The 23,283-nt window shown below is 34.0% G+C and overlaps 4 protein-coding genes across 9 annotated transcripts; 2 read left to right on the top strand and 2 right to left on the bottom strand.

Moving 5' to 3' along the window:
* Positions 1 to 474: 474 nt before the first annotated feature.
* Positions 475 to 12,513, bottom strand: LOC139989147 (uncharacterized). 4 transcript variants are annotated; one of them, XM_072007167.1, is made up of 5 exons: positions 11,049 to 12,351; positions 7,967 to 10,980; positions 1,913 to 2,007; positions 1,430 to 1,619; positions 475 to 1,323 (listed from the first exon to the last, which is right to left on the bottom strand). In XM_072007167.1, exons 2-5 carry the CDS (start codon positions 7,973 to 7,975, stop codon positions 1,201 to 1,203), a joined length of 417 nt encoding a protein of 138 aa, XP_071863268.1. In that variant the 5' UTR covers positions 7,976 to 10,980; positions 11,049 to 12,351; the 3' UTR covers positions 475 to 1,200. The 4 variants fall into 4 exon arrangements, with proteins under 4 accessions (XP_071863268.1, XP_071863267.1, XP_073967945.1 ...); XM_072007166.1 differs by having other exon boundaries at positions 7,967 to 11,982; positions 12,075 to 12,351; XM_074111844.1 differs by lacking the exons at positions 7,967 to 10,980; positions 11,049 to 12,351 and adding an exon at positions 12,360 to 12,513.
* A 401-nt stretch (positions 12,514 to 12,914) lies between these two features.
* Skpa (S-phase kinase associated protein 1 SKP1-related A) lies at positions 12,915 to 14,457 on the top strand. Its single transcript, XM_072007163.1, has 3 exons — positions 12,915 to 13,125; positions 13,501 to 13,779; positions 13,902 to 14,457. The coding sequence occupies exons 2-3, from the start codon at positions 13,501 to 13,503 to the stop codon at positions 14,109 to 14,111; spliced, it is 489 nt and encodes a 162-aa protein (XP_071863264.1). The 5' UTR covers positions 12,915 to 13,125; the 3' UTR covers positions 14,112 to 14,457.
* A 145-nt stretch (positions 14,458 to 14,602) lies between these two features.
* Aasdh (Aminoadipate-semialdehyde dehydrogenase) lies at positions 14,603 to 19,523 on the top strand. Of its 3 annotated transcripts, XM_072007159.1 has the most exons (11): positions 14,603 to 14,904; positions 14,976 to 15,237; positions 15,314 to 15,772; positions 15,848 to 16,227; positions 16,310 to 16,398; positions 16,471 to 17,390; positions 17,458 to 17,609; positions 17,688 to 17,851; positions 17,928 to 18,068; positions 18,154 to 18,191; positions 18,279 to 18,461. In XM_072007159.1, exons 1-10 carry the CDS (start codon positions 14,901 to 14,903, stop codon positions 18,181 to 18,183), a joined length of 2,601 nt encoding a protein of 866 aa, XP_071863260.1. In that variant the 5' UTR covers positions 14,603 to 14,900; the 3' UTR covers positions 18,184 to 18,191; positions 18,279 to 18,461. The 3 variants fall into 3 exon arrangements, with proteins under 3 accessions (XP_071863260.1, XP_071863259.1, XP_071863258.1); XM_072007158.1 differs by having other exon boundaries at positions 17,730 to 17,851; positions 17,928 to 18,191; positions 18,279 to 19,523; XM_072007157.1 differs by having other exon boundaries at positions 17,928 to 18,191; positions 18,279 to 19,523.
* Positions 19,524 to 19,714: 191 nt separating this feature from the next.
* Gdi (GDP dissociation inhibitor) lies at positions 19,715 to 23,281 on the bottom strand. Its single transcript, XM_072007162.1, has 5 exons — positions 22,911 to 23,281; positions 21,027 to 21,440; positions 20,712 to 20,925; positions 20,451 to 20,633; positions 19,715 to 20,376 (listed from the first exon to the last, which is right to left on the bottom strand). Exons 1-5 carry the CDS (start codon positions 23,069 to 23,071, stop codon positions 20,020 to 20,022), a joined length of 1,329 nt encoding a protein of 442 aa, XP_071863263.1. The 5' UTR covers positions 23,072 to 23,281; the 3' UTR covers positions 19,715 to 20,019.
* Between the last annotated feature and the right edge of the window lie 2 nt (positions 23,282 to 23,283).

Genomic DNA, 23,283 nt, shown 5'->3' with positions numbered 1-23,283 from the left:
ACTATAAATATATAGTTCTCATTTCTCAAGAGAAGAAATTACATTAGTTTGCTTTAAACTTTTGAACATACATACATATGTATGTGTGTATACATAAATACTTACATACACATATTTACGTTTTTTACCTCTTATCGATGATTGTCAATATCTTTAATTCAAATGAACTATGACAATAAATTAATTATAAGCTATATACATATAAATTAATAGAATGTACATATAAATTAGACATGGTAAAAAGTAATAGTTGAATCTACTCATTTGAAAAGAAATTGTATCATTGCTGAATTCTATGTACAAAAATTATTAATATATATACAGATCATTTTCATCATTCTTTTATACTCTTAGTTATTCATTTTTTATCCTGCGTTCTCTTTTTTTATCTCTACGAAAAAGAAATAAACACTAAGTTGTAAATTGCCGGTTTTTCATTAAATTCTCTTACTAAATATAATTTCAGAAATAATCGCATAAATACAATAATTTATTATACAATTATAAAATTCAAATTGTTATGAATTTTACGTTAATAGTTCCATATATCAGTACATTTGAAAACTTTACAACTATATAAAATAATATACGAAATTTCTTAGTTGTAGAAATAAATGTTTTTGTTAACAACATTCTCTTCCGAAAACAGTCTATGTTATTCCTTTTTAATTTGTTTATATACAAGTTTGATGAATAATAGTTATGCTACATATTATAATAGAATGTAAAATGATAATATTTTAACATCACAATTTTTTTTTTTTTTAGTAGGTTTATTTAAGGAGTTGCTTCGAATTTCAAATATATTTTTTTATACTGTAACACATGTGTATTGTTAGTAACGTGGATACAATGGTTTAATTATAATTTGGTTTAAAAACGAAGAAGCAAAATGACTATTTGAAAACAGAAAAGATAGGAACGAGATAAAAACAAGTGAAGCAAGAAGATTTCTAATACAAAGGTAAAAGTAAAGGGAAAGTTTTATTTCGCGTATGTGGCAGAGAGAGAGTGAGGGAGAGACAGAGCGAGTGGGTGGCAGAGAGGGAAGAAGAGAGAGGGAGAGAGAAAGAGAGAGAGACAGACAGACAGACAGATAGACAGAGAGAAAGAGAAAGACTAAATATATATTTCTAAAATTTTAAATGATGAAAAATGTTTGCACAAGTCGAGAAAATTTGTATTTCCTGATCATTTCATTTAATAGTTGTCCGAAGAGTCCAATTCCGACAAGAAGTTCTCTATTATAGATGGCTTTCGTTTATTCATTACATCGTTTCTTAATTTGTGGCGAGCAGATCGTGTAATATCCTTTTGCAGATCCTATAACAGAACAAGAAGATATCAAACCTCCTCTATTACCGCTTTCTTAATATTTTGCTCGATTAACTTTCGACGTATAAACAAGAAAGATAATAGAATAACTTACATCATCAAGCAAAGCGATCAACAGTTTTGACTTCGATAGAGGAATGTAAGGAATACGATGTCTTTCTTCAAATTCCTTGATGCAATTTATGTTTCCTTCATTCCCTTCGCATCCTAATCCATACATGATCGGCAACATTGTACGTTTTTTTGACATCGAACCTCTACACATTTGATGGTACGGAAATGCTCTATGGAGATATAAAGAATATAATTACTGTTCGTGTTTCTCATATATAGACTGCGTATTTCTATAAGTTTATACGAATTTTGAAAGTGCAAAAATGTATAGAACGCGTATGGTATGATGCAAAAGTATATAAAATATCCAAAGTATAGTTTCTACAATACTTGGTGCGTAAAACAGATCTCTGCTTAGATTCCATTTGTTTAATCGTGTTAATAAAGATATAAATTTGCATAAACATCCGCAGTCTATTCATATCATTAAGTTTAATAAAAATATATTCATATGTATACATACTCGCAATTCACGCTTTCACTATGTACACTCCGAACGTGAAAATAACACAGTAGGATGGCAAAAATGATCATGCATCGTTGGATATAAGCCACAACCTGTAAATAATTTCGATAATTATTATTCATTTACGAGTTTTCGATATTCCAGAAATAATAAATCATAGTACGTTATTGTTTTATATATATTTATATTATAAAAATGGAAATAACTTAAGAAACGAATCAACGTCATATAAGTTTGTCTGTGCGAAAGCAGAAATCATTGAATTGCAGCAAATTTTCGTGTCCGGTTTTGTCAATCGGGGGAGGGAAGACGACTTCGTTCAAAATCGATATCAAATTTCCTTTTATTTTCAATTTGACGAAGGCAAAGGGAGAACAAGTTCGTGGCGTATCACCCAATTTGCGCCAACCTGTTCTTTTCCACATCTTGTTCTTGTTATTTGCGAGCGAACGTTTCGAATGCAGCTCTTAATAATCTCATTGGATAGAAAATATCGTACGCCGAAACGTACAAGGGTCTCAAAATTTAAGTGGGCGTGCGTTGCATCCGACATTGATTTACTAAGAATAAAGAATACATAAAAATGCGAAATATACGAGATCGAAGTTTCGCAATATAGAAAACATATTTGAAATCGTTTCTTTTCTAAATTCGTGAAATATAATTTTATAACTTTATACCTTTTAAACCTCGTAAAACGCTAAATTTGATCTTGGTGAAACCAATAACTTAGTTTGAAAAGAAAATAGCCGTTTTCCCGTCAAAAACCTTTCGATACCGATTGAAAAAGTATACGTTAAATGTATACATTACTTTTAATATCTCTGTTATTTTAACGTAATAATCAACGCGGTTACGTGCAATTTACCTCCGATTCGTTCCTAATCCAGGTCAATTAGTTAATTTCCAGTTTACGTGTAGTGTTTCCTGAGAGGACGTGTGCTGTCGCGATTCGATTCAGATTTCGCTGGGCATTTACCTATGTACTTATACGTACGTATGCCAGACTACGTATAACAGTCTCACGAAGAATTTGTAAACGGAATATAAATCGGTGTTTCCGATGGTTATCGATTAAACGCCTATAGTCGTCGCATAGTAGATTTAACAGGGATGATAAAATCACGATACGTGAGATAAATCTTAATGCGCCTTCCGGGTGCTTTGTCGAACAATTTTAATCAAGATGTAAACCGATATCTCGCGGTTAGGGCAAAATTATGCTCGCCGTTATACATTTTAATATCCTTAAATCACGATTAAAATCGCTCTTTCAACGACATAGGTAGACACGTGTTTTCGACGGTGTCCTTTGTTACCTTTCTCTCTTTGTTTTGCCTTTTTGGTTACGATTTTTATTTACAACATATTGCAACTTTCGGCAACGATACGAGACTATCAAGACGAAAGTAATATTTCTTTCCGGCAATCGCAAACGTGTAACGTTAATTTTTACTCACGATCGTCGTTCGGCGACGTTCATGTATTAATTTGGAATTTATCAAAGGAACCACCGAACAGGGTATAGGTAGTAGGTGGTGACGGAACCGCGCGGTAATGTTGCACATGGTTAATTTCAGCTAATTGGTGGGTATCGCAATTACAGAAATTATGCAAATTGATCGACAGTTGACGATACATTCTAAAAAGCTTTTGCATACCCACAGCAACTACCGTAGTACGTCAGGGTCTTCTTTCTGTTTCTGACTTCGTAAAGGAGAAACCAGCGTAATCTCTCCTGTTTCTATCAAAATCGCTATACATACAACATATTTTCTTTATCGAGATAGATAAGAACGATAGAAATTCGAATATTTATTAAAAAAAAAAAAAAAAAAGAGAGAGAAACACAGGGACTTGTTGATATACAAATATAATACTGTTCATTTACGACGTGAATATCGTTTTATATTTCCCACACGCATTAGAGGTAATGCGGTTGTGAATGTACAGCAAAAGCGTTTTTGCTTTGATGGAAAAGGTACAGGAGTGTCGGTGGATTTTTAATTGAAAAAGACCGTCGTAGTCTTCGGAAATGAGCGTGTTCTACAAACTCAGATATATCACGGTATTTTCACCTTTTTATACGAATGCTGTAGCATGTTGTTAGCACGGGTACTGACATTCTCGTCTATATTTCTTCATTATGAAATACGTTACGAGGCTACCATAACCGTACGATCTTATTATTTGATACAGGCAATTGTCACGTAAGTTGATTCAAATACGAGTTGACCCGAAACCACATTTTCCTACCATTTCACGTGCTATTTAACCAAAAGTTTAGAAGCCTTTCTTTTTTCAATTTCGGAATCACGAATGAAAAATAAACGAAATTAAGCGAATTTAAACTGACAACGATAACGGCCCGCAACAAATTAATTATCAGAGGGAAAGTTTTTCGTGTGGGTTTCGCAATGGAATTGTTCGATCTATTCCCCTTTCGATGCGATGGTATCAGTTACCGCTTTTTCGTGGAACCATTCGCTGTTTGCTCACAGGCAGTTACGTAATGGTGACTAATCAAACGCTATTAACATAATGTATAAATTTCGTGTAATACATTGAAAATCGGTGTTCGAGGGGATGAAATCTAAAGTCTCGAAGGATTCTTTTGTCCCTGTTCTCCCATAATCTTTATGCCTTGTTAGGGAACGCTTTAGGCAAAAGAGAAGTTGCTTATCGACCTCGGAACGAAAATGTTCTACCTACGCGTTGATGTAAAATTTCGAATGGTTTAAAAATTTATCTTTGTTCCAGTCAAATATAACACGTCCGCTGTATGTTTCTTTTGTATTATCATTAAATTCATTTAATACTAAAAGTAAGCTCGCATCGCTGGTCACGTGGAATTTTTTGCTAAAGATCGAACGATGTATTTTCTTTGATCTGTTATTATTATACCGATCTTTGTCCTCTTTTTTCCCTTATAATTTTCATTCTCATTTGGCATCAAATTTATCAAAGCTTTTATATCTGGTTACATTTATGTGATAATTAGTGAGACGCTTATAATTTATAATACGTAGAAGTCGGTGTTCATTTCTACGGAGGTTAAATGAATTTGTATGCCGATTTTTCACGCTATTCCTTGATAGAAAAGCAGAATATCTACGAGCTACCTCTGGTATTTTCCACTGATAGTCAGCTTTGGAATAAATAACATAAATTTCGGCACGGACGATGCGCGATTTGCTGTCGCGTCTGCTCGTCGTAACTCGTCGGAACGAGACGGGTTATTAAATTTCGTCCGAGGTCACAGTCTGCTGATCCGAATCGAATCATTACATAGACGAACGCTTATAAAAGTTGCCATCTTGGTCGTTGTAATCGTTTTATCAAATTGTCCAGATTCTAAAATTTTTTTAACTCCACCTCACGAATCTAGTTAATGGCGTTTTCGAACCGTTCGTTTCTTCTATAAAACGATTCGCGTTCGTTTCTTCTATAAAACGATTCGCGTTCGTTTCTATCATTCTCAAAATGCGAGCGACTTTGCTAAAATTTCAATATAAATACCGCAGACAATTTTCTACGGCAAAAAATTTTCAAAACAGTACCAAGTGCTTTTAGTGCTAAAAGTGCTTTTTAGAAAGAAACGCAGGAATCGTATAGTGAGCGAATTTTAAAGGGAACAGCGATATTTACACTCGATGTCGAATCGGTAATCCGTAAGAAAAATTGTCTTCGTTGGTAAAATTGAACGGAAATATAAGAAGCGCAAATAATTATTCAGGGAGGTAGAGTGGACAGGGAGCGGATGAGAATAAGGAGAAGAAGGCGAGCGAGATAGTAGGGAAAAGCTAGAAACGCACGATTTAACCCCTGGCTCGGAAGTGGGGCGCCTTGGCGTCTCTCTGTCTCGTGGCATAGAAAAACCTCTCCACTCTTCTTCCTTTTCTTTTTCCACGACTCCCCCTTTTTAGTTTTTCACTCGCGCTATCGTTTATATCCGAATAGCTTTATATCCGAATTCTCCTATACGCACTTTCCTTGTCGTCGAATTTACTTTATTCCACTTTGTCGAAGAAACTTTTCGTTCGACCGTGCGTTCGATCACGCGAAAGTACGTTGCTCGCAGTACAAAATATTTTTACTTCGATTCAAAATTAATCTCTTTCTTCCCGGACGACTAAGGAAATATACTCGATTTTAATTTAATTTAAATTAATAAAAAGAGACGTATTTTTAAACGATAATACGAGAAAAAGAACGTCTACTGGTATAACCAGTGCAAAACGTGTTAACTCTCTGCTACGCGAATGTATAAATTCATTGAACAGCGGGTTATTTTTTCTCTTAAATTAAAGTTACAACTTTATTCATCGACAGTCGGAGGGTCATAAAATTCACTCGGTTTCCGTCATGCTCTACGTAATTCAATGTCCGGACCAGCTCATTGATCGAAAAGAAAAAAAATGTTATTTAATGAATACCGTGAAAGCACGTGAAAACTGGAAACCGCTAATGTTGTAACATGGAATCGTCATTTCAGTACATCGATCTATCATTCTTTCACGTCGGACTGTCGTACGAATTCGTGGTGCTGTTTAGTTGCGTATCGAGAAACGAATTATTCATAGCTATCGCGGTCCGTTAGAATAAGGCAAAGGATCTTCGATAATTATGGCCATGAAAATACACAGCTGCTGATCCCGGCTGGCAGTGATGAATCTCTAACGCGTGATAACGAGTACACGAAAACCCGCGGCGCCGTGTAGCTATGGATGAATCGTAAACATTTCTCCCAGTGCAAACAAGAAAAGCTTTATGTATTCGCCGGCGACACATCGAATTAGACGTAGCGTATCCGAAGTGGTTGGATTTCCTTCTAGTTTCCTATCTCTTGCATTACTATTTCACTCTTATTGGTTTCTGGTTCGCCGTCATATCTCGTTGTCCGATTGTTATTCTCCGGCCAAATAGAGGACAGAAGACAGAGAGAGATAAACCGATCATAGCAGGCACATTCCTTACATCGTATAATAATTTTGTCCAATGTTGAATTTACGAGGAACGCGGCCAATTGTTGTCACGAGATAATTAACTCCCGATAATAACATAAAGTAAATTCTTTTCGCGTAAATTTCTTCGCTAGTAAACTTTGCTTTCTACGTAAAATGTAGATATAATAGATGGCATCTTTCCTCTTTTTTACGGTTCATAACTCTATTCACAACCACTTTTTCCCGTATTCCTTTGTTGTCTCTATCTCCTATCACTCGTATATCGATCATATAAATCTTCGATTTAAAGTTGTTTAAAAATTTGTCACGTAAGAAAATTCAGCAAACTGCTGCTGTGACGATTCTCGAATTAACGCAGCTTGATCTACTTTGTACGATTATTTAATAAAAAGAATCATTTTTCTCACAAACCACGCGCCGTTTTCCTATATCTTTTTTCTTTTCTTTTATCTAGATTAACATTTGGCAATACGGATATGCGTACTTTAAAATTTATCAGTTACGAATAGCAAAAACATAGACGTACGGATGTATATAGTTAAACGACGAAACGACTTTATAACGTAAATATTATCTAACGAATTGCTGGGTCTAACGATAAGTGCGTGTTACAAACCGTTTCGTTCGTTCGACCGGACCCGTGTTCGTTAGAATCGAGATGACTTTCCTAAACTCAACGCGACGAATACGGTTGCGATCGTAACTGGTTCGTCGTAAATGACGCGAAGGAGAACCAACGATGACAATTTCGTACGATGGAACAGGGAAGATCAACGAACTGTTTGGGTTCAACGCTTCTGTCCGATACACGTCACACCTCTGTTTCTTTTCTCCCCCATTGTCTAAGGCGACTTTAAACTAGGTGTGTCAAACTCGCGATATGTTAGAAATAAATTCGTTCGTGTCCATGGACGAGGGTTGTCGTCGAGGGATTTTCGACGTTCTCAATGTTCGGTGAAATTGTTGATCACCCTTCTACCGAACCGATCGTGCGAATCAAACGAGAAGAAACGAAAAAAAAAAAAAAAGAGCGTAACGGAATGCAAGAAAACGAAGATGTTACTGAAAATGCGTTAACACTTACCGTTACCATGTTTGTGAGATCAAAGAGGTATCGCAGGTCGAAGGAACAAGCGAATCGTGTTGCCACGTAAAGCGAACAATTTCGAATTTTTGCTGGAGTCGAAGTTAAGGGTTGGCCTGGATGGTAGCGAGCGGTCCTCGGCGATGATACTCGAATGACAGCACCACGCGGTGATCACGAGGCACGAGTTTCAGTGCCGACGTGCTGGCTTGTCTCTTGATCGTATGAACGAAGAGGGGGTGTTTGGTACCACGAGAGCTTGAGAGCTTGGAGTTTGGAGGTCAGAGGGCGAGTGATTGGTGGAGCTTGCGCGGGCCACATTTATACTGCAACCACTCACCCCTCTTCTACGTTCTTCTTCCGTACCACCAAGAGAAGCAGAGCTGAATCCACCACTATTGGTACCAGCATCACCGATGTGTTCCTCCTCCACGTCGTTACGGCCGCCCCGTATGTATTGTACACCCTCTGGTTCATTACGTCATTGGATTAGTCTCCACCCCGAACGATGATATCACAGGAAATCCCTCGACGAAACTGGCGACCGGCGAGCATCGAAAAACTGTTTTTCAGACGTAGAAATTTCTTACGTAGTAAGAACGAAGATTCATGAATGAACCTCTATGAATGAAACCCGAACGGAGGGAGGACGTCGTTTCTAGATACGATATAGCACGATAACTTTCGATTCGTGCAATTGCATTTTCTTTCTTTCTACTCGAAATTGGATTGAAGTAATGATGCGTGGTTTGGTCGTGGACCGTTTGTTTTTGGAAATTTACAGATTGTGATCGGGAAAAGAAATTGCGTGCGTGAAATCGAAGCGAAACAGGAAGGTGGTTGTCTCGTTACAATTCACGTCACAGTACTTGGAGAAATTGCCATTGGATTATTTAGATCATTGAAATTTTAAGTTTCGCTTATGACGTTTACTTCCAACGAAATTGCTTCTCTTAAAACGAAATCAATGTATAGACGTCGAAACGAAGAAATATAGCCGGATAGATTGCTTTCGCAACCTTTAGATACAATTGCAGTTGATATTTGTATTTGCACGCTCGGATAGACTTCGCTCTTTTTGGCCGTCAAATCTTCTATCACCATTGTATCTTGGTATATTAAAATCTTCGTAGACTCGTCTGAGCGTAAGGAATCTTCTCCTTCCTCTTCCTTCTTGCCGTTCTTACGTCTTCTTAGACATCGTTCGAGAGTCTCATGCGCGAGACTCTGATTCTCACGATTCGGTGCAGACTGAATTCCAGAACCTAGTTAATCAGTTGCTACATAATTTCGATGATTAGCGTTCAATGGGCAGTGCTGAAGAAGATAGTACAGAAATATTAAGAAATCGATTAACCGGGATATTGCGAGCAAATGTTGTCGAACCGTTTATAATGGAACAGCGGAACTTAATATCAGTTTCGAAAGATGCTCTTGAAGAATCACCGACGACGATGATCAACGAACGTAAGAATTACAGACGCGTTTATTTTTTTTTTTTTTTTTTTGAGGAATAATTAACCCACAACGCCCGCGTAGGTCTCATTAAAAACGACAGGCAAGACTTGGCAGGCAGGTATCTGTTTAATATGAAAAAGCAGTCGTTCGCTTTCTTTCTCTTTCCTTTTTTGTTCTTTCTTACTTTTACGCGTGGCAAGTGGTCGAGGAAAGTTCGTTTAGAATATCTTTTCATGAATAGGTGAAGCGTCAGTCCAATTGTAAAGAACCTAGATCTTTTGTCTTCGACAACTGCTACACCTTTAATAATAATAGAAGTCGTAGTTTCGTAATCGATCGTATCAGTTGATCTACCCTTCAAGGAATTTTCTTGAACAACACATAACTTTTCCTCCTACGATTACGAATAAATTGGATCTCTTCGTTTCGTTTAATTGCCTGGTGGAATCGTTGCAAGTCGATGAAATCGTAACGATCGTTTTTGTATGATGTTTTCCGCAGTGCGGCCAAAAGAAGCGGGAAAACGGCAACGATCATCAAAAGCTATTGCAATTAATTTGCAATTATTCGAACATCTATTCGGTGGAAATACGTTGAAGAGGGGAAGAAAAAAAGATTTGAAAATGCTTTAACAGTAAGAAGAAAGAAGGGAGAAGGGGTGTGAAGAGATGAGAAGGACAGACGTAGCGGCGCCTTTGGGGCGAAGGATCTGCGTAATTCGGCATTTATCACCGCAACCATTACGTAGTATAGAGCAGCTATATCGACGTACGTCACGAAGAAAGATCTTGCTTTATTCTGTGATGTCACTACCCTTCATGCTTAAATTTTTCATCTGTTTGAACTCAGGCCAAATATGTAGCATTTCATTTCTTTCAGATTTTTGGCGACCGTTAAAAAGAACGGCAATATTTTAAGTAGTTCGAACAAAGGTAAATATTTTAACAATCGATGACAAAATAAAATTCGAAGAAGAGATCCAGAATCGTATCGATGCTTTGATGAAAGTTGATTTCGTTCGACGAGAATTTTAATAAGGTTTCGCGCTCGAGAGATGGGGTGAAATCGTAGCTTTTACAAAAGGTTCTCGAAGGATGTAAAAGACACCGCGAGCTATTTAGAAGTAATCTCGTTAACATCCACTACGGTTATGATCGCTCTTAACAGTTGCGTAAGATTTATAATCTTCGTCTTTACCAGTCTCGTTTCCTTTTCGCTCTTATTCTTTGAGTTACATATAAAATTTGTCCTGGAGCTTTTTAAGCTTCTTTAATTATTAGCGATCACGTTCCCTGACATTTCTTCGATGTTCACCGTGTTCAAAAAACCGTTTCGTAAAATCAGGTGAAATACTTATGCAATTGCACGTTTAATTAAATTATTGACGTGCTTCGTGTAAAATTTTAACTTTCAACGAGTCACGAAACTTGTGAGTCCTCTTTCGTCTTTTCTTTCGGTTCAATTAACCAATAATTAATTTCCAATGCTTTTTCCAATATGTGTATTGCTTTATCTTTTTGCTTTATCATGGTTAACATATAAGTATACCAAGCAACCTGTAAATGTTCGTGCAAATTTATATCTTTATAAACATAATTGTGCAAATGGTATTTCTTTTACCTACTAGATATTATGACTAATATTATGTCTATAGATGTGTGCGAGAACCCGAAAATGTCGGCAACCCGATAGTGGGAATAAGATACCACATCAGGACGGGTTGGGTTACCGGAAATTTCGGGATTCTCTAGTATGTCGAAATTCTCGACAAATGCTCTCGTCTCGACCAGATATGATCGGGTTTTCTCATACTTCTAACACTGTACTTCAGATATTTCATATATTTTTGCAATATTCAGTTATGTGTGCACTTTTAAATTTGTGCACAAATGTATAAGCCTTTACACTGAGAACTATCAAATATATACACTGCCAATCATATGTATTGGAATACTATTGAATAGGAGGATGTTTAATACAAATTGAATACTTTTTACAATTTTTATTTGCTAGTTATTTAATTCGCATCGTATGTAGCTCAGAATCTAAAATACAAAATAAAAAAAAGAAGAAACTAAATTGTTTCAATCAATATAACGAGTAGGTGTTCTAATATTTATGATTGACAGTGCATATACATATAGGATACATGTTTCTAGAAAACATCGTTTTCGTCGTAAACGTATGGCATCTTTCAATAACTTTTCCATTTCATTCAATTGGACGATTGATTGAAACGTTACGACTCATTCGTTTATCTTGCTTCGAGTAAACTAACTCGCATTAATGCATCTTTCGACGCATCGATAGTAAAACTACCCTAGCGAACGAGTCCTCTCGTTCCATTCGAAGGATCGATCAGCGGGGAAATCAAACGAACTTTTTGATAAGGCTATCGAATCAACGTGACGTAGCTCTCGTACTCTGCTTGTAATAATTGTACTTTTGCGAGAAATCGTTCACAGCTTTCCAACCGATACGTATAAAGGAAAAAAGAGGAACGATGAACAAAGTAAAAAAAGAATAAAGTGAAATTTAATCTTTTTCATCATTCGTTTCTGCAATGGAGAAAATATTGTAACAATTGTAAGAGTAAAAAGAAGAAACAATGAACGAAAGAAAAGGAAAGACGATGAAGAAGACGACTTACGGTAAAAGAGGGTATGTGAACATGCGTAGGCTATTCGGTTGGCGCCTAGACAAGTATCCCTCTCATATGAATCCACTGCTCGTTTATGCATTCCTACTTTCATAGATTCTCTTTTGGCCGAATCATTTGAGCAATAGTAAGGCATAATTTTATGGTTTCAAGTGATGGAGTCAGATGCTCTTGTTTTTATCATGGTTATACCGAAAATCATATCGCTCATTATGGTAGAAAATTACTGTGCAATTTTTTTCTATCAACTCATATTCTATTAACTTAACACGATACCTCGTAATTTTTTAGTATCCAGTGATGTACTCTTAGGCGCCACGCGGCTCGAATAATAATTCGATATCTCTGTAAATATAGCGTCAAGCTTCTTCATTGCAAATGATTTTTATGCAAATAAAATTTGTACAATAATTATTTATTTTTGTGCATCGTTCTTAAAATAACATATCTCTTTTTATAATGTAATTATAATTAGTACTTTGTAGCTAATTAAAGATTTTTTATTTCTTCTGATATCGTTAACGTCTCCATTCCGTGAACTTGTCTATGCAGTTTGTTAAAACGCTTTTCAAACGCTGATTGGTTCTTGAGAATACCTACTGAATATATACAAAAGTCAATTGATTTATTAAATACTTAATATAAAGAAGAAGATTTATAATTATATACAAATTACATTTAATCTAATATTTTATTGTTATGACTTTAAAATTAAAATAAAATTTAATTCTATGATAAATTAATTTTTCTTATATGATTTTTGCGCAGTATCGTGGCGCCATCTTACATCAAATTCAGTATATCGCACAAATTCATGTTCCCTCCATAGCAAAATTACAAAGAGAAAAAGAAATAGTAGAGTAAGGACGTAAATAGGTTCTCGACGCATTGAAAAGGACAGCAAACGTATATTGAGTCAGAGGGAGAGAATAAAAGTTATAACGGGAGCAACAAAGAGCAGGAGAACAAGTGCCTTCTGCTGATCTACGGTGTAGCAAATTATTCAATATTTCTGTACATTGACTGCGAGAAATATTTTACGGTGATTACTCTGATATTTTGTCGAATTTACATAAGAGAAATTCAGTTTTCTAACTTAGTGTTTAGTCTTTCAAAATAGTTAATACTCTTGAGCAGATAACTTGTTACAAGAAAATGTCGTTTGCATTAAATGTTTTGCTGTATGGACGAAGTGTTTGTGTATCTCAAAATTTTTTTATAACCTAATAGTGCATGAAAAAGAATCTTCGAAATTATTTCTTGAATAATGGATATACCTTTTAACGTGTTGAAATGAAAGAAACAACGATGCTTGTATTTAAATAAGAAAACACTTCGTTGATGCACAGAAAATATTTTTTTCGAAACTATACAGTTGATGAGCATATTATAAGTAGTGGTTGAAAATTTATTCTAGATGCCTAATATCAAGCTACAGAGCTCCGATGGTGAAGTCTTTGAAGTGGATGTTGATATTGCAAAGTGTTCGGTCACTATAAAGACCATGTTGGAAGACCTTGGAATGGACGAAGACGAGGAAGAAGTGGTACCTCTTCCAAACGTTAACTCAGCTATCCTCAGGAAAGTAATACAATGGGCTACTTATCATAAGGATGATCCACCTCCACCTGAAGATGACGAAAACAAGGAAAAGCGTACTGACGATATAAGTTCTTGGGACGCAGATTTCTTGAAGGTAAATATCTCATTTCTGTTAATATTATTAACAAGTGATGCCATGAATATATATAATACATACATACAATAGTACATAAAAACACATAATTTTAAATTCAATTAAACTTTATAAATTTATAGGTTGATCAAGGAACTCTGTTTGAATTAATTTTGGCAGCTAATTACCTTGATATTAAGGGATTGTTAGATGTAACGTGTAAAACTGTTGCTAATATGATAAAGGGCAAAACACCAGAAGAAATTCGAAAGACATTCAATATTAAAAATGATTTTTCTGCATCCGAAGAGGAACAAGTTCGTAAAGAAAATGAATGGTGTGAAGAAAAATAGATTTGTTCATGGATACCTGGTTTTTTGGTTATTAAAAAGTTCAGTTCTAATGTTTGAAATTTTAAATGTTAATACATGACTTCCATTGTTTTGAAGAAGTCATTAAAATGGTCACAGCACTTTCCATTCAATGCAACAAATAGTGTATACATTTTAAATTTAAGAATGAGTCACATTAATGTGTTTGTGGTTTATTTATTTCAGATTCCTTATATACCATTTAGCGTGCATAATGGAAATTAAACAAGTTTGTAATATTGTAATGATTGTTATCTCTACCTTAGGAGTATAGTAGATCTGCATAACTATTGTGTTTCATTTACATAGAATATAAATTTAATTTCTACCTTTGACAATTTTTTTTTACATTATCCTTACATCCTATGATAGAAAACTATATAAATGTGAAGAAAAAAATTATTTGTAAATTTATGAAAAGAGAATTTATGTTAGCATAAATTATTAATAATAGTTGATAATTGAAATATACCCTTAAAAGTGAAATAAAGATACATATGTCAACGCGCACGCATGCGCGTAGATGTGTGTATGTTACGTTTTCTAATGCAAATATGTAAATACAAAATGTATGCTTTTTTTCTAACAAAGAAGCAACTATTACATTTTACATTATCGGTCAAATACAAATGAAAAAATTACGTATTGTAATATATAATGAAAAAATTATGGCAGGTATTTATTTACTATGTTAGAAAAACACGCGACGTAACCTATGATCAAAGCTTTTAAAATATTAAAGAATTAATATCGAATGACATTTAATACATAATGGGTGAGTGTAGAGTTTAAACATTCAGTATCCTGGTTTTAATTAATACATATTAAAATATGTAATTATCTTAGATAATGAAAAAGAGAATTTCCTATTTTATCCCAATGGTTCAAAAAATCTTGCAAAGAAGTTACATGATATTTGTAATTGGGATCAACTTGATAATGTAGCTATAGAATATCATGATTTGCAAGAAATCATCTATATAAATTACAGAGAACTTTTTGTTACACAAAGTTTGATTTCTGATTATTTAAAATGCATAAAAAACATTGAATTTATTGGTATAAATTTTGATATTCCTGAATATTGTGTAATTTCTGTGATACTTGGGTAAGATTTTAAATTGTTTGGAATATCTGAGATATTGACGTAATAATTATATTTATGATCTTTTTTTTTTTTATAGAATCTTAAGTAGTGAGCATAGTTTTGTAAATATACCTGTTGATTCAACAGAATTCATGAATCTAAAAAACCATTTAAGCTTACATTATTTCTTTTCAAAACAAATGGATGTTGAGGGAGATATTGTATATGAATTTAAAATACACAGAGAATGTATTTACCTTATTAAAATCAAAGATGTACAGAAACAAATTACCCAAAAAGTAAAACAAAATTATTACGCTTATGCAATTTCTACATCTGGTTCAACAGGAGCACCAAAAGTAGTCAGAGTACCCCACTCATGCATAGTCCCTAATGTTTTAGATTTGAACAAAATACTGGGAATAACAAACTGTGATAAAATTTCTCAATTTACAAATTTTACATTTGATCCTAGTATTATTGAAATTTTTCTTGCTCTGTCAAATGCTGCAACACTGTTCATGGTATCAAAGTTATTGAAAAGTGATCCATATAGGTAAATAGTAATTATGTGGGGAAATACAACTTTTATATAGAAACCTGTTTTTACATAAGTCTTCTTTATTTTCAGGCTTTTGAAAGAAAGTTATTCTAATCAAATTACTGTACTACAAATAACTCCATCAGTTTTTATGTATAGCTGGACAGCTGAATCTTTAAAATCTAGTATTCTAAGTAATAATACTTTATTAAGAGCTATTCTCTTTGGCGGAGAACCTTTTCCTAAACTAGAATTAATTTCTGAAGCCAAGCATCCTTATAATAATACCAAAATTTATAACATCTATGGTATTACTGAAGTATCCTGTTGGGCTAGTATCAATGAAATTATGATAACAAATACACAATTTAATGTACATTGTTTGGGTCAAGTATTATCACATACTATATTTCAAGTTAGGAATGAAAGAGATGAAGTAATTACAAATGGTACAGGCTTCCTTTATATAGGTAATTTTACTATCATAGAGATTTTATTTTAATTTCGTAATACCATAAGAAAAATTGTTATATGTTGTATGTTTTTACGCAGGAAGTAATCAAAGAGTGTGTCTGATGAATGATGAAAATATTGAAGATTTAGAATTACCAGTATTTCGTGATTCTGGTGATGTAGTTAATGTGAGTTAATGTGAACATAAATAGTATTTAGTAACAACTATAATACTAATAATACATATATTTCTATTTCAGATTGATGAAGAAGGAAGGATATTTTACAAAGGAAGAAGGGATAGCTTTATTAAAAGATTTGGGAATAAAGTAGATTTAACAAAGCTTAAAGAATTTGTATTACAAATAGATTTTGTAAAAAGTTGTTACGTAATATGGGATGATAGTTGCCATCATTTACATTTATATTTTTCTACTAAGGAGAATGTCACAAATAATCATAATATAAATACTGATATAATGAAACATCTCCACAAATTAGATTCTTTATATAGACCAGATAAAATTCATTTCATGGAGCATATTGAATTTACGTCTAGTGGAAAAATTTCTTTAGAATTTTTAAAAAAGTATCACATACAAAGAATGGTAATACATCAGGCAATAGAAAATATTGACTTCCAACAAATTAAAATTGCTTTTAAATCAATTTGGAAAAATAATTTACAATGTGAAAATGATGGATTTGTAAAATCAGGAGGAACATCTGTAATAGCACTTCAATTATCGAATACTATATCTGAAACACTAAACATAGAATTTCCTGAATTAATTGGCATGCTTTTAATGGATGCTACTATCGACGAATGTCTTAGTTATATAAAAAGTGTTATATCGAATAATGATCAAAAGAAAAAGATCAATCTGAAATCTCGTTTTAATAGTACTAAAGAAGTTCCTTTAACTAATATTGTTAAAGAAGACACGAAGTCTTTAGAAGATTCTGATGAAAAAAGAAAAAATTGTGACTTGATGATTCGAACAAATGAGATATACACCTGTCAGTGGTATAAGTGTAGAGGACAAACATGTAAAAATGTGTCATATATAAATGAAGAACACAAGTTACAATATAACGCAATTTCAAATGTTAAAATATTAAAAACTCATGATTTGAAAAAATGTGTGGATGCATCACCGGCTGTATTCCATTATTCAGAGTAAGTATATTTTTAATGAACTATTTTGAATGTAGTCTGTGACTCGATTAAAAATTATTTTATTTAGTGGAAAAACATATGCAACTGTTGGTTCTCACTCTGGTTTTATTTTTACTTTTGGATTACAAGAGAAGTGTTGTAATTCCACATTTAAAATCAAACTACCTGATAGGATTGAAGCCTCAGTTTTGGTTTTGGACGATTTCAGAGGTATAGTGGGTAAGTTTCTTAATTAAAAGTAGGTTTCTTAAAAGACAAAAAATCTATTTGTGTGTCCTTAACTTCTTTTTCTTACAGGATGTTACGATGGTAATATATATTGTTTTCACTTAAAAACAGGGGATATTATTTGGAATCATCAAACAGGAAACGCTGTAAAAAGTTCTGCAATATTGTGTAAAATAAAGGGAATAATATTTGTTGGTTCTTATGACTGTTATATATACTGCCTATCTGTGAAGGTATCTGTTCACAGTGACATTAAATGATACAAAAAAAAAAAAAGATAATAATAATAATAATAAATATACATTATAGGATGGATCTGTAGTTTGGAAATCTAAATTCAGTGATGGAAGTATTAGCGCATCTGGTTGTTTACATGTTTCGTCAGACACTGTATTGTTTGGAACTTTGGATGGATTGTGTCTAGCGCTTCAACAATCATCAGGAAAACTTGTATGGAAGCATAAATTGCCAGATCCAATTTTTGTTGCTCCTTTGTCACTGGATAATGGGCTTGTCTTATTTTGTTCTGTAACAGGACTGTTATGTTGCTTTGATATTGAAGTAAATGTTAAGGTAGCATATATAAAAGAATTGAATATATATACTCATTATTTCGTAAAACTAATCGTTCTTACTTGATTTTACTTTTCAACGTTACAGATGTGGTCTTACAAAATCAATGGCAATGTATTTTCATATATTGTGAAGCAGAGTGATACCTCCACAAAGCATGAAACTATTATTCTAGCTAGTCAAAATAAGAATGTGTATTGTTTAGAATCAAAAGATACAAACTTTAAAACTAAACCCACATTAAAATATATATTAAATTTACATTCACCAGTTTTCGCCACTCCCTGGTGTGAAAATGATTTTCTGTTCATAGCATGTACAGATGGTACTTTAAATATTTATAACTCTATAGAGAATAGATTGATAAAAGTTGAAAAACTTCCTGGCGAAGTTTTTTCATCACCAGTTATCGATAATAATATTATAATCATTGGATGCAGGGATAATAACGTCTATATTCTAGAACTTGTTTAAATTATAGTTGGTAAGTAAATATATCAAGTATTCGTTGTGTCATGAAATGGATAGGAATACAAATTAATGAAATTAATATAGTATGATTTATTTTTTTTATGACTGTCATTACAGTTACGTGAATAACGTTTTAGATAAAGTAATAGGGAATCACGTACCTTTGTTCAATGAATTTCATATGTAATACGAATTCGCGATGCGCTTACAGTTTGAAGCAAAATGCAAGCGAAATAAAAAATTCTGAGAAATAGCCAATCACTCATCAACAAAACATTCACGCATACGATAGTGCACACGTATAATAATTTCAAAAACAATGTACGTCTGTGCATACTTGTCTTTTTTAGATGTTTCTCTATCGATAATGATGACCTTATAAATATTGGACAAAGAAATATTCCAATTCTTAAGCTCACATAAAATAACAATATCTCAACGATTCCACATTTGTTCTATATTCTCACTCTTACGTATTTGAGATTTATATATATCTATGTAATTTATGTAAATGGTTGGCCGCTTTTTTCTGCTTTCAATATTTTGACATAAATCTTCTACAATCTTTTCTGTTACAGGCAATTAGTTTTTGAAAGTGCATCAATTTATATGCACGAACTTCGTATCTTTTAATGTATATGTTTGGAATTTGAATTAATATCATAACTAAATGTGCAGAATTATGACATATTTTCTAATGCTATACAGCGACATGCTATTTATATAATTGCGTGTAGGATTCATTTTTTTAAATTACTTCTATATTGTACCTCATGACTTTTTTACTACTGTAATTAGCAATATAACTATAGGATTCTGTAACATTTACAATCTCAATAAACAGGTATCCTTATGTTTTAATTTGATAGTTAAAATATGATACAGTTATAAAGTCACGATAATCGGCACTGTCATATTTAATTCAAATCTCATGTCAGTGACGAATACATGGGTACACAAACCGTATAATAAATTGCATTTTGTAACTGTTCAAAATTTATCGACGAATATGCAGACGACAAATATTCTAATATTAATCTTTTTTGTGTGTGTGTGTGTGTGAAAATGGTCGTACACGTATACATTAGACATAATGTAAAAAGGGCAGTTTATAGAATTAGATTGGGATAATTTTGAAAAATAAATTTTGAATAACGTTTGCGTTTGTCATTAAAGTTCTCCATTAAAGAGAATCTAGGATTAGGCATAAGTCTATTAGCAGATTGTATCTGCTCCGAGACTTCGGTAAACACCGATGTTATCGGTATACACACATTACATTACGTTGCTTGCTCGCTTTTTTCAATTCAGCATGAACTAGTATTAAAACTGACCAGTAACCGTAATTATCTTATGGTTACTGATCTTCATCGCCTAGGTCTTGCTTTACTTTGTTAAAATCGAACTCCTCGCCAGTGGCTCGTTTAAATATATCAAGAACATCTAAACAAGTAGTTTCAAAATGCGTTGTAGCATCATAACTGGTTGATATAAAAATCTGACTGTCCAGACCGTTGTCTGTTGGTTCCATATAATCAGAAACTGATATGAACTTTTGTTTAATTGGTCCTAGTAAATCCAAGCCAGGTTTGATTTCGGCCTCCGGATTTTTCGTTTCAACCGTAGTAGATACCATGGCTATGAACCATCCTTTTGCCGCTACTTGATGGGTATGTGATACTAGTGATACGTAGATATCGGAATTACGATTAACCTATGAAATGGAAACAAATGAATACAATGACAACATATTGGAACACGGAAACGAAATTGTAAATTTCTATTTACTTGTTTCTGAGGAATAATAATTTGCGTTGACAGGGCATCTGCTGTATTCGGTATAGGATGGTCTAAGAGACAAATGCATCTTATCACCTGACCCACTTTCTTCACACGATCAGGTACATACGTGGGATCACAAAATACTTGTTTGCATTGGGCTACTTCATCGCCAGAACGTACACCAACAACCTGCGATAAAAATCGATAATTAATCATGGATTTAATTCAATCGTATCCTTTTAATTAAAAGAAAATTCAAATTTGTACCTTTCCATCCTTTATAACGATTTCGTCGATCGGTTTGTCCAACATATACGTTCCACCATAAATCGCGCTAAGTCGTGCGAAACCTTGAGGAAGTTCACCCAAACCGTACATAGGATACAGATACGGTGATTTTCCGTAACGTGCTAAACTATCGCTATACAATTTAATTCTTCTTATAGTAGTAATTGCGCTTTGGCTTATATATTCGTCGTCTCTGAAACAGCAAAATATTAGCGTATATATATCAATCATCGATTTATTCATATATTTTCAAAATAATATTTGTTTATATATGTATATTTTTTTTTTCTTTACCTATAAAGGGCTAATGCATGCCCTGTGAAATCCTGAGTGTTTTTATCGAGATTAAACTTATTGTACAAAGCGCTCATGCTATTATTAAATGGATCGAAGCCGTCCCAAGTTCTGGGGTCGTCTTCTTGCATGTTCTGCACCCATATAAGGAAACTACGAAAACGTCTTTTCTCGAAAAGGCCCATTAAATCGCTGGACAATGCTTCTTGCTGATCTATCGGCACCTTCGAAATCTTGCCGGATTTATAAACATACGATCCTTCGACGCACTTGAATTCCAAGTAACGCGTCACGCCTGTGTGAATTAGAAGTTTTACCAACAACCCATTTGCCATCAGGAACTTTGGAATCAAATCAACGTTCCAGTCGCGACCACGGCCATAAGCTTCATCCGGTGGTGGAGCTTTGAATTTCCTAGATAACGTATGAGAAACTAAAATTAATCATCATAATATTTCACTAATGCGACATATTTTTTTTTTTTTTCTGAAAATACAGTTTGAATTTTTGCAAAACTTTCGATAACGCTGGTAGTATGAAACTATGAACACCTTCTATGATTATTATCAGTTTAACAAATAGTATCTAATTATTAATAATTCCTAATTATTAATATTTATCAAAAAAGAATTTATCGTTACAATGGTTTTCATTTATTTTTCCGATATATTCAAAGTGAACGATAAAAAATATTTTATCAGCCAATAATCGTAAATTTTACGCGATTATGAGAAAGAAATTATATAGTTTCTTATTAATATTACGACAATCCGTTCTGGAAAGCAGTTTCGTTCCGTTTACTTTCACATTGTTTTTTAAGCATTCTTTCGATCGGATTATACGCGAGTGCAGTCGAATAACAGTTACTGTTACAACAGATGGGTAGTTTAGATGCGTGTTATAATTTATTGAGTGCAACCGGACACACGATAACCGTCTCCCCGATGAACCAGAAGCCCAATCATGCGGTTGTGTTATCGTTCTTCGTGTCATAAACAGTAGAAGAAAACACGTTATGCCATCGGATCTTTTTATTTTCTATAGGAAAATCTTCGAAAGCATTTAATAAAAATTAATTTCGATGTATATAAAAAACACTCTTTTTTCATATAAAAAAAAATTAACGGAAAGGAGACGATATTGGGTAAAAGAATCGGAGTAATTTTTATTTAAAATTTCGAATTGGCGCAAAGAGGCAAACATATGTTCAATTTCACAGGAAGTATGTACTAAGCTAACGGTACCACTTCGATTATACAACATATTTCTCTTGTTAAGTTCTTAAACACATGGCAGATTAATCTCGCATCTTGTCATGTATTCTTTTTGTATTCGAAGCGATTAAGTAGATATACATAATTTTTTTCGAATGATAAACGAAGGTACGTGGAAGGAGGTGAGAGGTGGGAGGTGGGAGATTAGGATGGACGAGCGAGTGGTAAGGAAAATGTATCTTAAAAGGGAAATAGCGTGTCGCGGTAATTGCAAAATACTACACAGCTAATTTATTAAGTTCGATGGAGCATGTATTTCTCTGGGGCGGGACCTTTCCCCCTCCCTCTTATCGAATGACGTTTTAGTCAATCTCCCGATAGAATTGTTTAGAAAAGAATGAAAATTTGGAGGCAGTCGAAGAGCAACGACGCATCACGGCAGGTGAATACGTACGTCACGCTTCGCCTCGGGATGTGCTTAACGGAAGAATTTTACCAAATGATAATCAACGGCTATCGCGAAATAAAACGGGGAAAAAATCAATATTAAAGACGAATCATTGCATCGTACGAGTCGTTGATCTCACAGTTCCAAATACGATACTAATGCCGGCAATAGTATGACATTAAAATGGATCACGGGAATATTTGATTGATCGAAATAACTTACGCGAATAGATCATCCAGAGGCGTGATCGAGGCAGATTCACCGCCGTAATATTTATTCCGATCTACATGGAGCACTTTCTTCCCACTGACCGATAGCATACCCGAAAGTATGCATTCCTTGAGTCCGGTGCCCAACACGATCGCGTCGTATTCTTCATTCATGTTGCTCGAAATGCAGAGAAATTGATCACAGCACTGAACGCGAGGTTCTCGTGAATCTTTCTTAGGAATGCTATAAAAGTCGGAAAAACGATAGCACACGGCCGCGCGTCTGCCAACCTGCACGACTATTATGCCGGAACGGAAGACCTCGTTCTTTCGCTCGTAACTGATGACGGAGTTGCTGGTAGAACGTCGGTAGTGGTGGTGTTACT

The sequence above is a fragment of the Bombus fervidus genome, chromosome 7 (assembly GCF_041682495.2).
Source record: "Bombus fervidus isolate BK054 chromosome 7, iyBomFerv1, whole genome shotgun sequence".
Lineage (NCBI taxonomy): Eukaryota > Metazoa > Arthropoda > Insecta > Hymenoptera > Apidae > Bombus > Bombus fervidus.
Note: the sequence above shows the minus strand (reverse complement) of the source record. Positions and strands in the feature narration are given on the sequence as shown.